The sequence below is a fragment of the Eschrichtius robustus genome, chromosome 7, assembly GCF_028021215.1.
Source record: "Eschrichtius robustus isolate mEscRob2 chromosome 7, mEscRob2.pri, whole genome shotgun sequence".
Taxonomy (NCBI): domain Eukaryota; kingdom Metazoa; phylum Chordata; class Mammalia; order Artiodactyla; family Eschrichtiidae; genus Eschrichtius; species Eschrichtius robustus.
Genome location: NC_090830.1, coordinates 131,805,063 through 131,824,305, shown reverse-complemented (window position 1 = coordinate 131,824,305; position 19,243 = coordinate 131,805,063). Strand labels below are relative to the sequence as shown.

Here is a 19,243-nt window from a genome sequence, read left to right as displayed (position 1 = left end):
ATTCTCTTCCAACAGTAGAACATGGCAGACAAGATGGGATGTGACTTCTGAGATCAAATTATAAAAGACGGCAGCTTCTGTCTTGGTGTCTTGAGTCTCTCTTCTCTCTCTCTCTTCCCAATCTTGAATCACAAGCTTCCACGCTGTGGGGACCCTCAGGCGGAGAGGCCCTGCCATGGGCTGAATTCCATTCCTTCAAAATTTATGTGTTGACGTCCTAACCCTCAGGACCTCAGAACATGACTGTATTTGGAGATAGTCTTTAAAGAGGTAATTAGGTTAAAATGAACCCTTTAGGGTGGGCCCTGATCCAATATGACTGATCCAGTATCCTTAGAAGAAGAGATTAGGATGCAGACCTAAAAACACAGAAGGAGGACTGTGTGAGGGCACAGGGAGAAGACAGCCGACTACAAGTCAAGGAGAGACGCCTGAGGAGAAACAATCCTGCGGGCACCTCAATCCCAGACTTCCTGCCTCCAGAACTGTTGTATAAGCTGCCAGTCTGTGGTACTTGTTATAGCAGCCCGTGCTGACTAATACAGGCCCACAACTGCACCGCAAGCCTGCAGGCACGTCTTCTGAAGCCTGCTGACAGCCGGCTGACAGCACACAAGTGGGCTTGGAAGCGGATTTCCCAGCCTTCCCAGGTCAAGCCTTGAGATCTAACTGTAGGCCTGGCTGACAGCGTTACTGCTGCCTCACCAGGGACCCTGACCCAGAAGCGTCCAGTTGAACCACATCTAGATTCTTGAGCCACATGGTATCCTCTCTCTACTGTGAGACAATAACCCTTGGCTGTTTCATGCGGTTAAGCTTTGGGGTAATGTGTTACACAGCAACAGAGAACTAGTATGCCTCCTCATCCTTCTTGGCTAGAGTGACCATATATTTTATTGATCACACCAAGTCAAGGCTTTTGAGGGGGAAAGGAGATTCTAAAATGATTAAAGGGACTTCCCTGGTGGCACAGTGGTTAAGAATCTGCCTGCCAATGCAGGGGACACGGGTTCGATCCCTGGTCTGGGAAGATCCCACATGCCACGGAGCAACTAAGCCTGTGCGCCACAACTACCGAGCCTGTGCTCTAGAGCCCGCGAGCCACAACTACTGAGCCTGCGTGCCGCAACTACTGAAGCCCACACACCTAGAGCCCGTGCTCCACAACAGGAGAAGCCGCCGCAATGAGAAGCCTGAGCACTGCAATGAAGAGTAGCCCCCGCTCGCCCACAACTAGAGAAAGCCCAACGAAGACCCAACGCAGCCAAAAATAAATAAGTAAATAAATAAAATTAAAAACCAAAACAAAACAGTTCTTTATATTGATTATCTGAATATAAATAACACAAAAAGCAGAATAGTGTACTTTAATCAGTTTCTTAAGGCGTGTCTGTCTCTAACATAATGTCAGTGGTATTCAATTTTTTTCCTGATACGGCCTCATCACTTTAATTTTTTTTTTCCACAAAATTTCCCAGAAATATTCTTCAAAGAGATATTTTGTGGTTAGTAAATTTGAAATTATTGACACCTTTAATCTACTCTTTGTTATAGACTGTAATATTCTTAATTGGGAAAATATTCTCTCTATAGGTGTTAGGGTACCTAGTGGGCTTGGGAAAAATGAAGGATGTTCTCAATGCTACTTTTTGGCATTAAAATGTGAAAATCTTTCCGCCTAACTATTTTACCAGGTACTGTCTTTTTTTTTTTTTTTTGATCTCAGATGTTTTAATAGGGGCTCTTATGCACTATGTACAGGATTCTCTGCCGAAGGTGGCCTGGTCGCTAGTGACCTGAATGACACCAAAATCCAAGGGCAGCTCAGGGGCCACTAAACAGGGACTATCTTGGCCGGCTTCACACCTTCAATCTCAGAAGACAGACAGCGGTGAGTGCGGTGACGCCGCAGCACCTCGATGGCCTTGAGCTCCAGGGGCGTGGCCTGAATACCCAGGCCTTCCAAGCCGGGCAGGTGAGGCAGGGTCATGTCTGTGATGTGAACTCGCTTCACTTTATCCCTCGTGGTCCAGGGCTCAAACGGACTCATTTCAAAGAGTCGACCTAGCCATCGACATGCAAAATGTGGCAAAGGGTATGCCAGGAAGGGTCTGTGAGCCATGGCAAAGATGTACTGCACCAGGTCAAAGAGGACGTACCAACTGGGCCCAACCAAGGCAAAAGTTTTCCCTCTGGCATCTGGATCCTTCACTGCATTATCAATTCCTTTGGTGACATCCACAATATATATTGGTTGTTTCACTGTCTTCTTGCCCAAGGAAATAAGAGGGACAACACCAAACCGTTGAATTCTTGCAAAATAATTGAGGAATCTGTTCCCTCTTCCAAAGATGTCCGATGGCTTTATGATGGTAGCTTCTGGAAATGTGTCTCTCACTTCTTTCTCTCCAGCAGCCTTATTTCTCAGATATTTAGAAGGGCTTTTAATATCGGCATTCAGATGTGAAACGTGAATAAAATTTTCAACTCCAACTTGCTTGGACACTTGAGCGATTGCTTAGGGAATCTTTACAAAAACATCCTAAAAATCAAAGTTTTTGGTTTCCCGTTCTCGCCCAACGAGATTGATGACCATGTTGCTGTGCTCTACAGCGCTTAGGATGGAGTCCTTGTCTCTCCCTTTCCATTCCAGAAGGATAATCTGGCCCAGGTCACCCATGGGGCGAAGGTGCATGGTATCATATGACTCACCCCGGTAGGGGACGATCACTTGTGACCCCATGCGACGTGACATTGGCACGGCCCAGACAACTCGGGGGTGAACGGCGGCTGCCATCTTTTCCCACAATCCCCTGCCGCCGGCGCTCAGCCAACTTCGGCTCCCAGGTACTCTTTTTGCCTCTTTCCAGAATACTTTTCTTCAGCAAATATTTTTACAAGACAAAACTCATCAAATTGTCTTTATGATTCTTTTGAATGCTTAATTAAATTTAGATGCTGCAAGATGGTAGGCTTTTTCAATCTCCTGCCCTTCTGGGACAGAATGTAATTTCTTCTAATTAAAAATAGAAGCTCCATCAAAAGATTCTTCTTACAAGTCAAGATATTCTGAAGTACCCTTATAGAATTTCAATATTGAGCTCTCATTAATTAATGTATTCCCTTTCCCCCGTACTTTTTTAGGGATAAATTCCAATGTCTTTCTATTTGCAAGCTTTGTTTTCAATTATTGTAATTCTTTCAGAGCTTCAGAAACTAAAAATCCAAGTGTTGGGGCTTCCCTGGAGGCGCAGTGGTTGAGAATCTGCCTGCCAATGCAGGGGACACGGGTTCGAGCCCTGGTCTGGGAAGATCCCACATGCCGCGGAGCAACTGGGCCCGTGAGCCACAATTACTGAGCCTGCGCGTCTGGAGCCTGTGCTCCGCAGGGAGAGAGGCCGCGATGGTGAGAGGCCCGCGCACCGCGATGAAGAGTGGCCCCCGCTTGCTACAACTAGAGAAAACCCTCGCGCAGAAACGAAGACCCAACACAGCCAAAAATAAATAAATAAATAAATTAAAAAACCAAACCAAAACAAAACAATGCAGCCACAAATAAATAAATAAATTTATAAAAAAAAAAATCCAAGTGTTAAACAATCAAGGTTTTCTAATTTTTTTGAACAACATGCATCCAAAATTTAGAGAACGCATTTACAAAAAAGTTCAATGTTGTTGTAGGGCACTGAGACTGACTTCAAAAGTTCCAGCTATTCTAAAATCTGATAGATGGCAGGTAGCAGAGACAAAGCACATTAAGCCTTGCTGAAGCATGTTTTTTCTTTTTCTTTTTGTTTTTTAAACTTCATCAGTGTTGTCACAAAATGTTGGCAACTACAGCTTTTACTTATATTGGTAGAATACCAGCTTATTTGGATCCAATATGAATTATATGTGTACCATCAACAATTCCAAGTAAATTTCTGCTTCATAGGTTTCTTAATTTAGTAAGGATTTTTTTTTTTTTACCATGACACTGTGCTCCACCAAAAACTATATTTGTATTATCATTGCAAAAACAGGTACTATTTAGCTTAATGTCAATTGCACAATAGTGTTCATAATAGTCTCAGATGATGCTCAATTAATAAAGAAAACTTCCAAAAGCTTTTTTCTGAGTCCATGACTTGGGTGAAAAAAAAAGGAAACATTATTGGAATTAGTTGATTTTTCTATTTGAGGAATCTTATGACACTGAAATAAAACTTGCATTATTTTAACTATTTGTGTAGTTTTCCTAATGAAGTCAACATGTGAACAGTGATAGCACCACTTTTTGTACATGAATATGACAGATTGGAATTGAAAATGAATAAAATTTGAGTCTCACATTTATTAGGATGTAGAAAATGGTAATAGCCTATCTCTCTTGAGGAAATACTAAGAGATGACCGAATAAAAAAGTACTTTTTTTTTTTTTTTTTTAAATTTATTTATTTATTTATTTATGGCTGTGTTGGGTCTTCGTTTCTGTGCGAGGGCTTCCTCTAGTTGTGGCAAGTGGGGGCCACTCTTCATCGCGGTGCGCGGGCCTCTCACCATCGCGGCCTCTCTTGTTGCGGAGCACAGGCTCCAGATGCGCAGGCTCAGTAATTGTGGCTCACGGGCCCAGTTGCTCCGCGGCATGTGGGATCTTCCCAGACCAGGGCTCGAACCCGTGTCCCCTGCATTGGCAGGCAGATTCTCAACCACTGTGCCACCAGGGAAGCCCCCAGTAAGCTAAACTTTTAATGACTATGTAGTTTGGCATGCGTGATTGGAATTTTGAAGAGCCCCAAATGCAAGGCTAAGTCTATTCTGTTTTAGAATTCCCGTTTTAAAAAATTCCGTGGATTACTTTTTTATTTGCTGGAGAATATCCTGAGAGAACGTTTTTCAAAAAAGAATATTTGGGATGTAAATTTTGTAAGTGTTTTTATGTCTCAAAAGATGTTGATGTTTATGTTGTCCCTACACTTTTTAGTTTTTAAACGAAAAGTTAGCATTATAAGTTTAGAATTTTATTTCTTTAATAAGGATTCTGGCGTATCTATTGTCTTCTAGTTTCCAGTGTTGCTGATGAGAAGTCACATGTCAAAGGTGATTATAACTCCTTTGCAGATAATCTGTTTTTCTTGTCTGGAAGCTTTTAGAATCTTCTTGTTCCTCCTGGAGTTCCAGTTTTCAGGAGAATGTGTCCGGGAGTGGGTCTTTTTTCATTCATTCTTCTTGGTACCTGGTGTGTTCTGTTGACCCGAAGATGTGCATGTTCCTTCAGTGCTTGGGGATGTTATTCTATCATTTGTATAATTTATATATTTTCTTCCTTTTATTTTTTCCTAGAATTCTTAATAGGTTGATCTTTTTAGGTTGATCTTATGCGTCTCATGTATTTTCTCTCATATTGTCCTCTGTCTTCTTGATACACATTCTGAGAGAGTTCCTGAACTTCAGGTTTTTTTGTTCTAGCAATGGCATTTCTAAGAACTTTTTTTTTTTTTTTAACTTTTTATTTTATATTGGAGTAGAGTTGATTAACAATGTTGCGTTAGTTTCAGGTGTACAGCAAAGTGATCCGGTTATACATATACATGTATCTGTTCTTTTTCAAATTCTTTTCCCATTTAGGTTGTTATATAATATTGAGTAGAGTTCCCTGTGCTATACAGTAGGTCTTTGTTGGTTATCCATTTTAAATACAGCAGAGTGTACATGTCAATCCCAAACTCCCTAACGATCCCTTCCCCCAGTCTTTCCCCTGGTAACCATAAGTCTACGGACTCTTTCTTGATCTCTAACTGCTCCGTTTTAAGCACAACCTGTTCTCTTTTTTAGGGCCACATTATCTTCTTGAATTTCTCTAAGGACATTCACCTTTTAGAAGTTCCTTCCGTTCTTTGAATTTGTTTTCTCACCCTGGTTCTTGCCTTCTGTGCTCTGGGTGTTCTCTGTGAAGGGAGAACCGGGGTGGTGAACGTCTGCAGGTCGTGAGGGTTTCTTTGCCTCTAGCGCAGAGTCATTCTGCTTGGATTTCTGCTTGGACAGTGGGCCCCATCAACCTGAAGATTTATATATTCCTTTAGCACTGGGGAAAGTTATTCTAAGACTCATATAATTTATACATTTTCTCCATTTTATTATTTTTTTTTCTAGAATTCCTAGTAAATCCTGACATTTCCCCCAGAGTCTTCTCCCCAGTGTGGGAGGGGTCCTGGGAGGTCCAGCATGTTGACTGGTTGGTTTTACATCGGTGTGAATAGGTTCGGAGTAGTCAGGCCATTGCGGCCCCAACAGGCCAAGCACTTACGCACATACCCTACCGCCCTCTGATGTAGGAAGGATACACCATCATCAGACAGGGAGCTGGGGCTCAGAGCTGGGGGTGTAAAGCCTGAGCTGGAATTAGGACGCTTGTGATTCTGAAGCCCAGACTACGGCATCATGAGAGAGAAGGACATGAGGCTTGAGAGAGTCTGGGACAGAAGGATGGGCAAAACTTGTGGGCCGGCGGGAGAAGGAGGCATCAAATTGTCAGAGGGGCCAACATAGAAACAGAGACGTGTGTGTGTGTGTGTGTGTGTGTGTGTGTGTGTGTGTGTGTGTGCTGGGGGAGAGCTGGACAGGGCAGAGGGGAGAATGCCTCCCGGATGTGTGGAGGCTGAGGTGAGGCGTGGCTGGAGGCCACTTTCTAGCTGGAGGGTAGAAATGCAGGCCTGGGTACCAGCGTCACAGCCAGGGAGGCTGGGGACCCAGAGGACGACCAACCTCCCGAGAGAGGGTAGAGGGAGGAGCAAAGTCTGAGCTCCGCCCGCTCTGGGGCTGGGAGAGAAGGAGGGAGAGCACAGGGGTGTGTAGTATCTGCTTCATCCACCCCTCCCTGTCTCCCTCCATCACACAGACTGAATGGCTCTGCTGTCTCAGTCTGGCTGGGCACGGGGGGGCACTGCAGGCGGGCAGGCTGGACTTCCTCACCCCGAGTTGCCCTTTTTTCCATAACCGTGGCCCACGAGACACCCTCTGTGTCTAAAGCGAGCGGCAGCCGCCTACCTTGGTGTCCCGCAGTAAAAGCTACAATGCCCCGTCACACGGGTGAGCTCACGTGTTCCCGACACTTACTCCAAGCTGGACGTGGACTTAGGCGTTCCCCAGACGTGGGGGTGACCTCAGCTTGCTTAACCTCTCCAAGCCTCGATGTCCCCGTGTGTAAACCTGAGACAATAAGATTTTGGTCACTTAACTTTTCTAAGCCTCAGGTGCATCCACGAGAAGCGGGGTCAGGACACTCCCTTTCCCGGGGGCTGGGAGGCTGTGCGGTGTCCGTGTGGTCATTGTAGCTCCCAGTTTACAGTTCAGGAAACGTGCACGAGGTTTGGTGGCTGCCGCCTGCGTCGTGGATGGATCCAGGCTCCATGGCTGGGGGTGGAGGACCTGGGACCTCTGGATGTCGGTCTCCTGTTGAGCTGGACGGATCCATGGCACAGCTCAGACACCCCGTGCTGTGCCATCTGAGCCCAGCACCTGTGCCCATGGGGCCTGTCTGCTTCCTGGAGAGAAGAGAGGAGAGTGTGAAATCGCCTTCCTAGGTGAGAATACATGACGATTCAGCCGACACAGGCAAAGGCTCTCCGCTGTGTCCTCACTCCTCAGCTGAGCTCTGATGCGAGGGGACCGGCTCGTTCAGAGGAAATGGGTGCCCAAGGATGGAACAGCTGGGCAGAAGAGCTGTCACCAGACATCCATTGTCGGATGCTGGTTCCAAGATCTGCAGGTGCGGGCGGCCGGTGGTCCCAGCACGTGCAGCAAAACCCACCTTCTGTTGGCAGAGGCTCTGAGAGCAAGCTGCTTTTGACCTCTGGGCACACGCAGCCAGGCTGCAGACAGCGATGTTTGGTTTATTGCCTGACAGCCACTGGGAGAAATGTGGTATGGCACCGAGCTCGCTGGGTGGCTAAAAACAGTTCAGACTCTGGAAGGAAATGGATTTTGTGTCATCCAAGCTCATCTAGAACCAAAATCAGCTCCCTGCTGTCCGCTCCCGGCCGGAGACAGCTGTTCCTGCAGCTCCGCCCAGATGCTGGCTGTGCTCAGGGTGCCCTCCTGCCTCTGTCCGGGGGGCTTGACATCCCCAGTGGGCTCGGGAGTCACCGTTGACAACGCATTTCTACCACCTCCCTTGCGTGTGGTCCTCCCCCACCCTCAGGCAGGCAAGCCCAAGCGCGTTCTGCCCACTTCACAGCAGAGGCAGGCTCAGAAGGGCCCGCGCTTGGTTTAATGCTCTTTTGCTGCCATCTCGAAATTTGAATACTATTATCTTTTCAAAAAATATTTATTTTTATTTATTTGGCTGGGTCTTAGTTGCGGCACGTGGGATCTTGTTTGCCGCATGTGGGATCTTTTTAGTTGCGGCATGCGGGATCTAGTTCCCTGACCAGGGATGGAACCTGGGTCCAATCCAGGGAGCTGGTGATTTCCCCTGAGCTCCTCCCAGACAGAGACTGGATGGCCAAGCCCAAGGCCACATGCTGGGATCTGAGCCCAGTTTGCCTGGCTCCCAAATCTAAGCTTTTGAAAGACAGGAGACGTTGTACCAGCAGCAGGAGGAGGGCATTCTGGGTAACCTTGCCCTCTCAGACTTCTGCCAGCAGCCCAGCAGGCACCATCGCACCACTGCCATGGGGGCCAGTGCAGTTCTTCCGGTGCATCTGGGCCTGGGACCTGGAGAGGGGGCGACAAGGACTGGGGAGCCCTCCCCACAGCTTGAAGCCAGCCTCCCCTTTCCCATAACCTCGCATGAGACTTGCTCTCCCGGGCTTCCAGCCAGGCTGTGGCTCAGACTTAATGGGATCACCCGCAAGGAGAGGCAGAAGTGGCACAGCCCTGGTAACCTCGGCTTCCTTCTCTGGAGAAGGCGAGCTGGACTTTAGTGTCTCCTAGACCCCGTGCCCGGATGAGCGTCACAAAGCTGTTTCCCACAGGCTGGACCAGGAGGCCAGGTTTCCAGGTTAATTCAGTGAGAAGCTGTTCAGAGTTTCACCCACATGCAGCCAGGCCCATCTGGGGTAGGGCTGTGGGGACCACATGCCAGAGGCAGGCCCTGACTCCTCAGGGCACTGGGGTGGGTGGGAGGGACACCCAAATGAGCCTGCTGGGAGGCGTCCGGGGGTTTCATCTCTCGGTGCCGAGCAGCCTTTGCTGGCAGCACGGGGGTGGGGTTCACCTCCCCAGTCACAGCTTTCTGGAGCATCGATTTACCAGGTACATCAATCTACCAGACGGAAAGCAATTTAAAACACCATTTTACTGAAACAAAGATATTATGAATTAAACATAGAGTCTGCATGAACTCTGAAGATCAAACAGAGATACCGCAGAAATTTCACATTTTCGGAGAGCTGCTCTGAGTTACTGCTCCCAGGAGCCCAGATTCAAGTTTACCCTCCTCCGCTGGGGCTCCCCCAGGGCCGGCAGGAGGGCCGGCAGTGATCACTAGCTCCCGCCAGCACTCTAGAGTTTGCACGGGCACGTTTATTTTCACTGCACATGGAGGGGTCCAGCATTAATTACCTTATCCGCGTCTCACAGGCAGAGGGAGGCGAAGCCATCAGAGTCACCGCGGCGGGCCACGCTCAGCCCATATGGAGCCCATGTCTTCGGACACGTGCTGCTAACTGTTCTCCTTCCCGTGCTCCTTCTGGGTTGTGTGCTCTGAGATGCCACATGGCTGCCTGGAGGTCTGGGGAAGCTGGCCTTGGCTGCTTCAGGAAAGTCATGATTTGCTGAACAGCTGCACTGTCCCATGGTCCTGACTGCAGGTAAAGGCTGATCTTGTCCACACAGTAGACTGGGAGAAGGTGGCCCTCTGGCCTTTTTTCAAGGACATTGCCACCTGGGTGCACACAGGTTGGTGGAGGATGCCACACTTTTATTTTTTTTTGGCCACACCACGTGGCTTGCGGGATCTTAGTTCCCCGACCAGGGATCAAACCCGTGGCCTTGCAATGGAAGCGCAGAGTCCTAACTACTGGACTGCCAGGGAAGTCCCAAGGATGCCACACTTTGCCGAAGAATGTTCTGTCTTCCTTTCTCTTACCTGTACCAGGACCCGTGTGTGCATTTGGGAAGGGGTCTTGTGTCCAGGCAGGGCTGGAGCTGGCCTGGTCTGCGTCACCCTGACTTAGACCTTGTCCTGGGCACATGTTGCCACCTGGCCCACAGGTTGCTTCTGGGGCATGGGAGGAGAAAGCGGGGCCTGGGATGGTTCCAGAGGGAGGCTGCATGCGAACTCTCACTCCCCCTCTAGGCTTGGTGCAATGAGATGTTTGGTTGCTGAGGTGGCCCAGGTTATAAGTGGGAAAAGGGCCTGTCATCCCACATGGGGACCTGAATTTGTCCTTCCCTCCAGCCTTGGTGGTGGCAGGTTATGCAAGAGCAGACACAGGCCTGTGACATGCAACTCCCCTCTCTGTCTACCTCCTGTGAACCATGTTTTTCCCCTGATTAGAAAACAGTTACATCAGAGTTCTGGTGGGGCCTGCGTTGGTGGGGGCAGTGCTTTTTGTAAGTCTCTGGGGTGCTGTCAGCACACAAACCATGACCATACCCTTGCCGGGAGAAGACTCAGCTCCTTATTATTATAATAAATGGCAGTTATTAATAACTGTAGTACTAAAAAAGTGGAAATAATTCTGACAGCTAATACTGAGTGTTCAGCACAAGCCAGTGACCATGATTTGTCCTTCATGGCACTAGCACATCTCAATGATCTTGTGATGAGTTCTGCTCTTGGGCCCATTTTACAGATGCAAAAACTGAGTCTTACCAAGGTAAGCAACTTGCTCCAAGTGGCACGGTGACTAAGAGGCAGCCTGGAATCTGAGGGCTCAACCTCTGTGCTGTCACCTGTCAAATCCCGATCCCTTTTTCCACACCAGGCCTGGTGTTCTGGCTCTGTAGACATCACTCCATCTTCATCTCATAGTGACCTTTGGGGCGGGTACTACATTGATGTTGTTGTATAGGCGGGGAAACTGGGGCTCAGAGAGGCTCAGTGATTTGCCCTAGTCACACAGCTAATAGGTGGTGGACCAGGCACTGGAACCGTGGATGTCTGATTGAGATCCTTTCCTCTTTACCACTGGGCTGCAGCTCCATGCTGGTGGGGGGCTTTGGGGAAGAATATTCTTACCATTAAGGGGCCAAATCAGCTGAGGTCACAAGACAGGGGAGCTGCACAGGCCACGGTTCCACCATCCACCCTCCACCAGCCATGGAGCAGAGGCCACGGCCCCAGTGAGGGCTGCTTAGGAAAGGCTGAGCCACCGCATTGTGGGGGACAGTGCACAGAGCAGTGCTGGGCACCTGACCTGACTCCATGCATGTCTGGGCTTTGAGCCTTTGGCTTCTTGTCAAGTTGAAAAGCCATGTCTGGGCTTCTCCCCAGGCCTCTAAAAAAGCACAATAACCAATAATTTTTCCATAATTAAATTGTAACATTGTCATCCTTTCGACAAAAATGACATATTTGCATTTCCCCTGTTCATCTAGTAATTCATGGCACACCTAGAAAATAGAGAGACAGCCATGAACATTCAGGGCCCTTTTGCTTTGTGTGCAGAGTCATTGCTTCATTCATCAAATGTCCTTGCTTGGGGGCTGGGGTCCCAGGCCTGCCCTCAGGGAGGGGTGTAGAAGTGTTTTGGGCAGCTATAAAACTAGGACTGTATTGATTGATTGACTGATTAATTCATTCAATGAATATTTATTGAGGATCTATTATGTGCATGAAATTGATATTTAAATTATTCATATTTTGCATTCATTTATTGGTTTTAAAATTGGAAAGTGCCTCGTGATGTGTTCTATAAAAACTCAACAGACTTGTGACCTTGTGCACTTCTAGGATAAAGATCATCTTATAAATTGAAAATTAGATTGAGGTTTTGAGCATGCCCCATGATGTCATGTTTTGAATGAGAGCTAGAACCTGCCCCCCGTGTGTCTCCACCCTGGCTACATAATCATCTGGGGAGGTTTCATAAAGGACCCATTGCGTTGTCTGGGCCCCACGCGTATAGATTCTGATTTGATAGCTTTGAGGTAGGGCCCTGGGGAAAAGGCATGCTTTTAAAAATCCCCAGATGATTTTCATGTGCAGCCATATTGTGAGCCATTGGTCTATACAAGCAGTTCTTAACCTTAGCTGCACCCTAGAATCTTCTGGGGAGTTTTAAAAGCCCCCATGCTCAGGCTGCACCCAGTCCACTAAATCAGAATGTCTGGCGGTGGCAGCCAGCTATCAATATATGTCAAAGCTCCCCGGGTGATTCCAATGTGCAGCTAAGACTGGGAACCTTTGGTCTACACCCAATTATAATCATAAATGGGTTGGAGACGGCATCACAGAGGATGTGAGGTTGGAGCTGGGTTTTGAAGGATGAATAGGAGTTTGCTAGGATCCACATAGGGGAAGAAGGGGCATTTCCCTGTAGAGAAACCAGCTTGTGTGAAGGTGGCAGAGCAGGAAGACGAGTGGAAGGTTTGGAATGCAACGTGACTAGAGCAGAGACCGGGAGGCCATGAGGCTGGGAGAAAGGAATGCTGTGAGTCAGACCACTGGCTCTGCCAGAGGAGACCAGGTAGGAAGCAACTGGATCTGTTTTTGTTACGGACATCCCTGCTGGTGATGGCTGGCCTGGAGGGCAAGGCTGGAGGTGGGGAGACCAACAACGAAGATGTTTCAAAAGCCCTGATGGTGGGCTTCCCTGGTGGCGCAGTGGTTGAGAATCTGCCTGCCAATGCAGAGGACACGGGTTCGAGCCCTGGTCTGGGAGGATCCCACATGCCGCGGAGCAACTAGGCCCGTGAGCCACAACTACTGAGCCTGCGTGTCTGGAGCCTGTGCTCCACAACAGGAGAGGCCGCGATAGTGAGAGGCCCGTGCACTGCGATGAAGAGTGGCCCCCGCTTGCCGCAACTGGAGAAAGCCCTCGCACAGAAACGAAGACCCAACACGGCCAAAAATAAATAAATTAAAAAAAAAAAAAAAAAAAAAAGCCCTGATGGGAGACAGGGAGACCCCAGACCAAGGTGGAGGCTGGGGGGTGAAGGAGAGAGTGCCTTCTGGAGACACATTTTTATTGTATTCTATTATTTTTGGCCGTGCTGCACGGCTTGCTTGCGAGATCTTAGTTCCCCGACCAGGGATCGAAACTGTGCCCCCTGCAGTGGAAGTGTGGAGTCCTAACCACTGGACCGCCAGGGAAGTCCCTGGAGACACTTGGTGGGTGGGTTTGAAACATGTCTGTGAGTTCTATGGCACTCTTCCCATGGAGAGCTGGCATTGATATCCCTGCCCTTGAATTGGGCTGATCTTCTAGGTGCCAGAATGCAGTGGAAGTAACAGAGCGAGGTTCTCCGGGGAGCCCTGACATCTCTAGAAAAATCTGACTGCCCTGAGGCTGCCATGCTGGGAGGAAGCCCAGGCCACGTGAAGAGGCCACGTGTACATGTTGGGTTCTGTCCAACAGACGCAGCTGAGGCCCCAGCTGCTATTAGCATCAACTGTCAGATATGCGAGTGAAGATGCCGCAAGATGATTCCAGACTCCGGTCCTGAGTCTTCCCAGCTACGGCTCCAGACACTGTGGAGCAGAGACAAGCTGTCCGGATGCCCTGCCTGAAATCCCGGCCTGTAGAATTCAATCCATGAATACAATAAAATGATTGCTTTAGACCACACAGCAATAGTTGCTGGAATAGATCCACTTGGGGAGCAGTCAGGGGCAGGGCTGAGGAGGATGGAGGCGTGAGAGATGCCCCCCTGCTTCTGGATCATTTTGGACCTGCTGGATCGGAGGGACCTGTGGACGCTGGCTGGAGGTGTCCAGGAGGTGGAGGAGCTCCTGGTGGCCAATGTCTGCTTCCCTCCCTGAAACATCACAGCCTCTGGCCTCTCTTCAAAGAGCTCTGCATGTCCCTGGACAGTTGCAGTAATTCCCCCACTAAAGGGGGGATCCCTGCCCAGCAGCCTCAGTATCGCCTGACACCTTGTTAGAGATGCAGACCCTGGGGCCCCAGCTGCAGTGTAACAAGCTCTCCAGGTGTTTCTGACACTGCCAAGGGCTGGGGAGCCCCGGTTTCCCTTAGTGTGGTGCCTCAGGCTTCCTTGTGATTGGAGTCACCTGGGCTGCCTGTTAAACATCCACGTGCCAGGGCCTCACCTCAAACCCTCTGAGTGTCAGCGTGTGTGTGTGTGTGTGTGTGTGTCTGTGGGTCTCTAGGTGTCAGGGTGTGTGTGCACATGTGCGTAGCTTCTCTGAGCTCCCAGGGTGTCTGCCCACTGGTAAGAAGCCCTCTCTATCTGTTGTGTTGAGCTGACAGCTGCCAGGCCCTGTGCTAAGTGCTTTAGTCGGTGATGGATGACAGATGCTATGAGGTCATTTTCATGGCAGCTTAGCGGTGGACAACAGAGTCATCCCCATTGCCCAGGCGAGCGAATGGGGATCCCGGGCTCAGGCACTCCCCAGCCTCTCTGATTAGTAGGGGGCTGATCCCGGATGACTCCAGGGCCCAATGCTTAGCTGTGCTCATGAACTCACACTATCCCTGACCCAGCAAGAATCCCCGGGTAATTGCTTCAGGCTAAAGGGCAGGGCCCTTGGTTCACATGCCAGTCCTGGAATCCTGCCTCGGCTGGCATCTCCGCCCAAACCTCCCCATCCCTCTTGAACACCCTACATCAATTCACAGACTCAACACAGTGAAACCTCCTTGGGCGCCCTGCAACCATAGAGGAACCGAGAGAGGCCGACCCCAGCAGGTCACCAGGCCTCGTGCTGGGGAGAGTTACTGCCCCTCGGAGCCAGAGACCAAAGTGGTTGGCAGTGTCTTGATGCTTGCAGAGGCCGGCAGCCTGGCACTGGGCTGGACCTCAGTGTCCCTTCACTGTGGACACACGTGGGCCAACAGAGTGAGATGGAGTACACTGCTGATTCCAGCATGTCCCTTTGCTGCTGAAATATGCTGATTTAAGAGAATCAGAGAGAGTGGTTTATTTACTGCCAAAGTCGTTTCAAATGGAATTAGAAACATAAATCGAATTTGCTACGGCTTCGCTTCCTCTTTAACCACCTCCAGAATATAGCGTTTGCATGAACTCTGTGTACAGGCAGAAAACTAGGCTGGTAGAGAAAGCGAGGGCAGCACCTCGGAGTCAGGAAATGAATCAACCCGTTCATTTATTGTTATTAAAGTGACACGAATAAATTATAACCCAGTAGGACCCGCTAGGACTTCAGCTTCACTGGAGCACTTGTGCATGTCACGGAGGGTCCATCCACCCAGCGGTTCTGGGAGCAGGTAGGGCAGGTTCATTATTAGCCCCAAGTTGCAGGAAAGGAAACCAAGGCTCGGACATTAAGGGATATGGCTGGGTCACACCGCCGGGGATGGGAGCCGCCATCAACCCGGGTCACTCTGCTCCAAATCCAGGGCACATTCTCCAATCTGATGATGATATTCATAAAGCCACGACTTTCATCCCTGCCGATCACCCTATGTGATTATATTCTGTCACCATAACCTAGAGTAGGAAGAGGTGTGATTTTGGGCCCCAGACCCCATCCTGAGCTTGCACCAACACTATTGAGAGTAGTGGGAGATGAGGGGTAGGGCTGCCAGCAAAAATAGAGGACACACGGTTACCTTTGCATTTCAGATCAACTACGAATACTTTCTTAGTATAAGTATATCCCCAATACTGCATGTGACTACTTATATTAAAAATTTGTTATCTGAAATGCAAATTTCACTAGGCATCCCGTATTGGTGTTTGCTAACTCCTGTATCCTGAGAGGAGGAGGCCTTGTTCCTTGTTCCCTTTCAAGCCCCGGACCCTCTCACTGTCCAGAACACCGGACCCTATTTTCCCAGTCAGCTCTTGAGGGGCAAGGACCCTGCACTGTCAAGCAGGATAGACTCAGGATCACAGAGGGGAGGCGTGAGAGCCAGACGCCCTTTTCTGAGGGACTCTGCAGATAGATGTGGACTTGGCCCTTCTGGCCATGGCATGGTGGACCTCTTCTTTGCCAGCGTCAGTAGCCTGGCCCCTCTGGAGAGAGAAGTCAGGGTAGGACCTGGCTTGGCCTTGGGCAAGTCTCTTCACTGTTCCATGTCTCAGTTTCCTCATCCGCAAAAGGAGGGTGCTCACGGCCCCCCCTTCTCCCAGGTTGTCATGGGGAGCAGATGTGTTAGTATTTTGAGATGCTCTTGGCATGGCATCAGGTACACCCCCAGATCGCTGAACCCAGAGCCCCAGCTGGCTCAGGGGGAGGGGAGGGATGATGCAGGATTATTGGGGATGCATAGCATCTTTGCTCAGGGAGCATTATTTATATGTATTTTAAAAGAAGCACGATACCACCTGTTTATCTGTTTATTAAAATTCTGGGTTTGGAGGGATTTTATTAGGACTGGATGGCAATCTCTTTGTGGAGGAAGCATTGCCATTGGCAGGAATGGGCTTAAAGCCCTCTGAGACCCTGGACATCGTTCCAGCCCCAGGATGGTCCCAACGTCCAGAACCCACGTGGCTGTGAGCCCCCGGGGGTGGAGAGCAGGTCAGAGTGTCCCTGTGTCCCAGCACTGGGCCTGGCCATTGTGTGAACCCCCCAACATTTATTGACAGAATGGGGGGCAAAATGGGTGGTCTGAGTAGAATCTGCGTGGCTTAGAATAAACTCCAGTGCAAAGCACATCCCTGGAGTGTGGAGGTGAGTGTCCTCCGTGGAGAGTTCCTGCCAGCTCCACTTAAGTCTCTTTGACAGCCTGAGACACTACACAAAGTCCCTGGCCCAGGTATTATTGGACATGTACATGTATTTTTTTCTTCTTTAATAAGAGGAAACTTCAGCAGAGATGATGGAAGGAGAGATGGGGCAGTAGCCTTTATGATAAACGAGGCACAAAAATGGCCTTTTATGTATAATTACTTATAATCCTCACAACAACATTGCAAGGTGGGTTTTATTGTTATTCCCATTTTACACATGAGGTTAAGTGACTTTCTCAAGGTCACAGAGCCAGCAAGTGGCAGAGCTAGAACCTGAACCCAGGCCATCTTGCTCTGCAGGGGCCTCACCCGACTGGCTCATCTGTGTTTCCCAACCCCTTCCTGTCCCACCCACGCTAGCACAGCTGGACCGAACGGTCCCATCGAGGGTCCTGCAGCTGCAGGTCTCTGGCAACACATGATCTTTTGTTTTCTGAAACCCAAATCCCCCATGAGCCTGTCCTCCAGGGACAGGCTGTGTGCCCTCCATTCTTCTTTCTCTGTTTCTCTCTCTCCGGAAATGTAGTTAGATCACCTTGAATAAGATGGTTAATCCTTGGCCAGTAAGCCCACACCTGGAGTGGAGGAACCATCAATAATCATGAGCTTTATTGCATCAAATTCCTGGGTTAGTGGAAAGAATGTTCAGCTCATGGGGAAACCCAAGAAGCTGGTGCCACCGTGTAAGCCCCACCAGCCCGGAGGAGAGACTCAGCGTCTCCCCTCCCGTGTCTTCCCTGGGGCCCAGAGAGCTGGCAGGGGTTGGCTGCTGTCTTTTTGAACATCTCCTCTTGTCCTGACTGTCAGGATTTGACATGCTCCATCTTGAAGCTGAAGTCTACAAGAATATAAGTTCTTTGAAATCAGACATGGTGGGTAATTTGGGGGAACATATTTCAACTTCAAGACGGATTATGATCACGCAGGTATTTGGAGAGCTTCATTTTGTCTTTTAACGTGGATTAAAGAGGAAAGCTGCTTGCCATGGCGTGCGTTTTAGTCATTTACAAACAGCTGTTCAACCATTTGTTCATTCAACAATTATTTGCTGAATGCCTACTCTGTGCCGGGCTCTGTGCCAGGCCATGGGGATTGAGACCGGCTGACATTCGTGGCTTCCTGGAGGCCCCCAGTCTGGCCAAGCAGCGGCTCCAGGAAGACCACCACAGTCAGGGCTGGCTGGGTCCTCCTTCCTGATGCTCTAATGCAGCGTTCGGTGGGACCGTCTGGAGGAAATGAGTCAGCAACAGCGCTGGAGCGCAGCTCACAGCCCAGCGTGTTGGGTCTTCTTTCTCCCTCCCAGGAAGAGGCTAAGAAAGAGCGGTCCAGAGTGTGGATTCAAACATCTGTCCCTGCCACCTCCTGGCTGGGTGGCCTTGGGCAAGTTACCCTCCCTGAAGCTCTTCTCTAGGAAAGCAGGGATAAGGGTCACACCCACCTCATGAAGGCATCGTGAGGATAAAAGGAGGCGGCACACACAGTGCTTCTCGTTCGCGTGCGCACAAACGGCAGTGGGCACTTACTGTCCTTAGGATTACTTACACCCTCTGGGGGTTGAATAGTGAAGTTGCACATGAGCAGCCACTTCTGATCACGCTGCTGCCCGGCTCAGGGGTCCTAACAGCCCTCCCTGCTGCCAGCAGTTCCCCTCCTGCCGTCAGGGCCTTTGCCACCCCCGCCCCCAAGCAGGCTGCCCAGCCGAGGCTCTTGCAGGTGCACGAGGCTGCCCTCAAGCAGACGTGGAGCAAAGCGCTCCTCAGAATGCTGTGCTTGCTGCTCCCTGCCCTGGGCAGTGTGTCCCGCTCTCTGGTATGTCTTTCTGCCCTTGGAGTCTCCCTGGTCAGTACCCTCTATGCAGGCACATCTTAGGAGCCACACCATCCAGGAAGCCTTCCCGGATTTCCCCTCTTTCACAGCACTTTGCCTGTTCCTCCATGATTCCTTTCACCTTGGCTGATGAGCCCTCCGGGGCAGAGGTGGGTTTTCCTGATCCCGTGCCCGATGCGAGTAGGCACTTCTGCCACGCTGCCCGGGCCTGCATCGGGGATGTGGACAGTGGTTGCACAGGGTGTGGCGTGCGTGGCCGGACGTGCCTGAGGTCGGAGGCTGGAGGAAGAGGCAGCTGCTTCCACTTGCCAGTCTTTGCCAGCTCAGTGCCCGGGGGCTGGGAGAGGCAGGGCTGAGGCCCTGGGGGGACAGGCAATGCTCCAGGGAGAGAGCTGGTGTCTGGGTTTGTTTATCTGAGGGAGCCGTGACTCATGTTTGCAGGCTGCTCTCTGTGAATGGTTCCAGTTTTGCAAACACCCCTGGGCAGGACGGCTGGCCCGAGAGCTAGGCTTCCTCCCATAGGACATTGCTTGTGAGCATTCCAAGCGGGCGACCTTCGCTCTCCTGCCTTGGGCTGCACTTTCCTCCTGGCTACAGTGAGTGGAGCTGA

At 50.0% G+C, this 19,243-nt stretch overlaps 1 protein-coding gene and 1 pseudogene across 1 annotated transcript in view; one reads left to right on the top strand and one right to left on the bottom strand.

The window, feature by feature from the left end:
• The window catches only part of LOC137767214 (uncharacterized), a 95,418-nt gene extending 77,549 nt beyond the window's left edge, over window positions 1–17,869 (top strand). Inside the window, exon 7 of the mRNA XM_068547924.1 lies at window positions 13,356–17,869. Coding sequence (XP_068404025.1) covers window positions 13,356–13,406 — 51 coding nt within the window. The 3' untranslated portion in view covers window positions 13,407–17,869. The remainder of the gene's footprint in view (window positions 1–13,355) is intronic.
• LOC137767818 (NADH dehydrogenase [ubiquinone] 1 alpha subcomplex subunit 9, mitochondrial pseudogene) lies at window positions 1,835–2,743 on the bottom strand (annotated as a pseudogene).
• Window positions 17,870–19,243: the final 1,374 nt, after the last annotated feature.